Raw genomic sequence first — 5,000 nt, 5'->3', positions numbered from 1 at the left:
CATAACAATTTGCTTTTGTCACGATATTCCCTTTTCTTGCTTTGGAAACAACCTTTCGAAAAGCGCACCTTCCCTCCCCCCCCCCCCTCCTTTCTCCTCTGCGGGAACTTTTAACTACTAAAAGACTTTGCGGATATTTTCAAGAAGATAGGAAGGAAAGAAAGCAGGCAGGTACGTCTGTGATCGACATAGACACTTCAATGAAAGTCATATATAATTCACGAGGGAGTCAGGCGTTCGAAACGAAGAATTCAGACCATATGAAAATCTGGATGAATTTTGATACATTCGTCGTGTTCTTCTGAATTGTGTTTTTTTGATACAGAATATTCAATTGACCTACCACATGACACACTTTTTTCAAGCGTTAGGTGCCATATCGCGTACGATATCTGACCGAATGTTAACCCACGACCCGCCGTAATACCCATAAAGATTTTTCGCTCATATCTGACCTATTTAAATCATTGTATCGCTCTTACCACTTGACCATGCGGGAACAATAAGTTCATGGTCATCGAGACGGAAGTCAAACGATGTTTGGATTAGGATTTCGGGATATCTTATGGCCTCTTCGTAATTGTTAATGCTAACAGTCCTGAGATCATTTTGCTTCAAGGGGTCCTTCATTCTTCCTTCTCTGATGAGTTGCTGAGGTGGCCACGTTTTCTTAAATTGCAGTGTGAAGCTGTATATATCTTCTTGATTTCCAGCCATTTGGTTGTCGATTTGGAAAAGAGAAAAGGCAATTTGTAGGCGCGTTCTGCCAAATACTCTTTCTCGTCTCCCTACGCCAAAGAAGTTGTTGTCTCTGGAGTTCACAATCAACAGTATTGCTTAAGCCAGACTACTCTTAAGTCCGTGAGATGAATTATTTAGTGTTAATTTAAATAAACTGGTTGAATTATTTAATAGCTAATGATAGTTGACCCAGTGGTCGTATAATCCTTTTTCTAATCAGACAGTATTTTCCACTGGTAACCAAAGCAGATTTATTTGTTCCCGCAGATTGCAGCGAAATTTGGCCAAAATCTTTTGTCGAACATATTGTAGTGGTCTCTTAAACATCCACAGCATATCGATGAAAGTGCTGAAGGGGACGTGTTCCCAAAAACAATGGGAATGATCGCGGCGCGTAGCTTCCAACTGTGAAGATTCTGTCAAAAGCATGCACCTATTTTCAACTTTCAACAAACAGATTTAAACGTGGAATATTAGAAATTATCAAGAATTAGTAAATTCCAAAATAAGTTACCTTACGTTGTCGCTGTACGTGATTATTGGATTGACACCGAACAATATTTTATCGTCTACTTCAGTTCATTTGTTCTAATCTTTTAAATATTCATCGTTTGTGATAATCCTGATTTGCATAAATTGATATTTTGCCGTCACGTAGCAGAGGGCTGGTTGTGAGCGGCAGGTGCTTGGAGTGCCACGTGATCGTGGTTTGTATTTGGTGATCGTTTAGCGTGTGAGGCATTCTGCGGTCAGCCTTTGATGCGTGCACAAGTCCTGTTTCGTTTTTTTGTCCTATCGAGCTGAATTTAGTGCTTAATGCCTTCTTTGGGCGGTATATGATAGCGTTCATTCACATTGTAAGTAGTCTTTCAATTAGAATTCCCTAGAACTCCGAGAGTCCCACCACTGCCTTGGTCGGGGGTACACGTTCCCCGCTTTTTTCCACCTTATGTTTTTTTAGGGGTTTTCGTGTCCAGATCTGGTTCATTGCTTTTCTCTTTATTTTAGAATTGCTGTATTAATATTTTTGTACCTATTCCAGTGCTTAATAAACTGCACGGGGGCTTGGCTGTCCAACGCGCCCATATATCGGCTAGCTTGAGTGTCTGGTTGAGTAGTGGAGGAAAAATATGATGAATATTATGCCAGACAGATTATTTGAATTATTTATTGGTTAAATTATTTAGCGGTCGATATTTGTTCGCGCAGATTACTATTGTAGTGATCTCCCACAAATCACGGCAGTAGATCAGCTGACGCACGAAAAGGATCATTTTAAATGATTTCATGCATGAAGTCACCCTTACTGCTTTTCATTACCAACCCCAACCCTAACTTGAATTCATGTTTCGTTGGAGCGACCTTCAAACACCTCAGAGCAGTCTGCAACCATCAGTAAATAACGTTCGCAGACCTAGGGCACTTAGAAAACATCCTGTGTATACGGCTGGAAGAGTGAAGAGTTGCGGAAAGTAAAACTCAATTCTACTTTTTGCAACTTGTCTCGCAGCGTTTTTGGCCGTTGCAAGGTATGTTACACTGGGCAATGATTTGGGGAACTAGTCTCGCAATGGCGTTGCAAAAAGACAACGTGCACGAAACATTGCACAGTTTAACAGCGCCTTTAGTCCCAAAAGCTTGTGCAATGCTGGGAATCTTTGAATACAATGCTCCCACGTTCAGTTTTATTTATTGTGTAACTGATCACACTCCCAATCCTGTCCGATGGTTACCCATGCAAAGCGCTCACCTTGGTTTTGTCAAATTAAAAGGATTGATTGCGTCGCCGGCCAAAGAAAAGAACGATGAAAGTGAAACCATAAAATTACCTTATTTGGAATTGAGATGTTTCTTTTTTTATTTTTCATTTTTTTATTATCATTAATCAGTACAATACACTACAATACATTACTTACAATACTGTTTACTTACACTAATAACAATAAGCACTTAATGACTGGTCCCAAGGGAAACAGTGAGTCTTGTTTCCCCGAGACCCTCAATGTTGAGGTCGAGGGGAAACAAAACTCACTGTTTCCCGAGGGGCCAGTCATTAAGTGTTTTGTTATACCTCCCAACTCAAACTAGAACAATACACAGATAAAAATTATTTGCTTGACGTCGGCTGGCGTATAGATTTGCCGCCGTTTCAAAGGTGCACGACCTGATCACGTGTGAGTCGAAAGTTCAAGTTGTTGTAGCCCTAGGGCGTCATGAAGTTTTGACCAATGACACGTGACACGTTCTCCTCCAATCAGAAAACGTATTTAAGTTGGGAGGTATAACAATACAATGTATCACTTACGGCTAATTACATACATTACTCACGGTACTCACAATACTAGTTATTTATTTGATCAATTATAACTACAATAAATACCAATTCAATAATTTCAACAGAACACGAAAAAAGAATAACACTCAAAGAGGTTTGTTAACAATATTTGTGCTTGACTATCATAAGTTAAATTCTCAATTTTCCATTGCATTTTTATCTTGTTTATAAATTGTAAGTTATTAAGATTTTTTTCGTTAATTTTGCAAATATATATGTACCTTTTTGTTAGTAAGATAAGCAGATCCAGTCGGCGTCGGAGGTCATTACTGATAGCAGGAGGGGGATAATTCTGAAGTAAAATTTCGTCAACCAAATAAATTTGTGAGTGTTTTCCGAAGCATTGAACCATGATAAGATTTCTTGATAGAATTGAACACTCATAGGGCACTCCAAAAAGGTGTGCTCTAATGAATCAGGATTTTTACATTGAAAGTATAGGTCATCCTTCCTGATTTTAAATTGCTTGAGCTCCTTATTAATAACTAAAATTCTGTGGAAAGCCTTATAACCATATTCTCTTAACTTTTTGTCACTCGTCGTTTTGTAAATTTTGTGTAAGGTCTGTTTCCAACTAGAATCAAAGTTCGGAAAACGTCTACACCATCTTTTTACAGCGGTAGGGCCTGTCCTAATCTTTTCCTGGAATAATTTGCAATAGTCTTTACATTTACATTTAGTTAAAGAAATAGCTTTGTCTTTAGACGGATGAAAAATATCCCATTCCTCAAGTGTATTTCTGTTTGTCAAAGCAGCTAGTTGCCTGTACTTTTCTCTTCAAATAATTTGGAATTGCAGCAATTAGTTGGAAATATTTTAAGTAATTTAGTTGCACATTATGTTTCCTTTGCATATTTTCTAGAGATAGAAACTTACCGTCTTTATTTAGTAAATCTTGTACGAAATAAATTCCTTGCACTGTTTTAACCACCGTTTCAGGAACACTAAGCATGGAAGCCACATAAACTATCTTAGATATGCCTAAGGCCTTAACTAACATTGTGCGACCATACAAAGTTAAATCTCTCGTTTGCCACATATTTAACTTCGTATCCATCTTGTGAATTTTTACAAAAAAATTCAGATTATTATCTCTGTCTTATGATAAATTTACCCCTAGTGACTTAATTGGTTCTAGATAGGGTTGGAAACCCAAAGGTTTGGTTTTAGGTTTTAGTCTTTTTCTTATTAGTTTTAGTTTTTTTCTTATTCAATTTGAGGCTGGAAATGTCATTAAATTTATTTAAAACATTCATGTTTTCTCTGAGTGCATTTAGGTCCCTACAAATAAGAGTTGTATCGTCTGCGAATTGGCTAATTTTGGCTTCTGCTGATTGTGGTAACTTTATTCCACGGCAGCTCCTAGATTGCCTTTTGAGCCAGGATCTCTACACCCAACACGAATAGCAAGGGACTTAGTGGACATCCTTGTCGAACTCCCCTTGAGACTTTAAAGTACTAGTAGTTAGTTGAGTAGCCTCCGTTCATAACAGCACTTTCTACGTCCCTATAGAGTATTGAGACCCATTTTCTTATAACAGGACCAAAATTAAAGCATTCAAGTACATTTTGAATAAAGGGCCATTCTATTGTATCAAATGCTTTTTCAAAGTCAATAAACAACAGAATTCCTGGTATTTTTTGGTCGTCTGTATATTCCATTAAATCATTCAACAATCTGATATTTTGTCCAATGAATCTTCCCTTAATAAAGCCTGTCTGATCCGGATGAATTAATTTCAACAAGACTGGTTCAATTCTCTTTGCAATTACCTTTGCAAGAATCTACGTTGAGCAGGGTAACTGGGCGCCAGTTAGATAATGTCATCAGATTGTTTTCATCTTTTGGGATTAAAGAAATAACCCCTCGTCTTTGTGATACAGACAAAGTTCCATTTTCAAACCCTGCATTTAATGAGTCTAA

At 37.8% G+C, this 5,000-nt stretch overlaps 1 protein-coding gene across 2 annotated transcripts in view; it reads right to left on the bottom strand.

The window, feature by feature from the left end:
* The window catches only part of LOC138027019 (uncharacterized), a 10,258-nt gene extending 8,925 nt beyond the window's left edge, over window positions 1-1,333 (bottom strand). The window contains exons 1-2 of one of the 2 annotated variants that reach the window (XM_068874507.1): window positions 1,256-1,333; window positions 483-811 (exon numbers count right to left, since the gene is read on the bottom strand). In XM_068874507.1, the coding sequence (XP_068730608.1) occupies window positions 483-717 (235 nt within the window). In that variant the 5' untranslated portion in view covers window positions 718-811; window positions 1,256-1,333. Of the gene's footprint in view, window positions 1-482; window positions 1,158-1,255 lie in introns of both variants that reach the window. The other variant, XM_068874505.1, reaches the window with a different exon arrangement.
* Window positions 1,334-5,000: the final 3,667 nt, after the last annotated feature.

The sequence above is a fragment of the Montipora capricornis genome, chromosome 12 (genome assembly GCF_036669925.1).
Source record: "Montipora capricornis isolate CH-2021 chromosome 12, ASM3666992v2, whole genome shotgun sequence".
Classification (NCBI taxonomy): Eukaryota; Metazoa; Cnidaria; class Anthozoa; order Scleractinia; family Acroporidae; genus Montipora; species Montipora capricornis.
The sequence above is the reverse complement of the archived record's forward strand: the minus strand, read 5'-3'. Positions and strand labels throughout refer to the sequence as shown.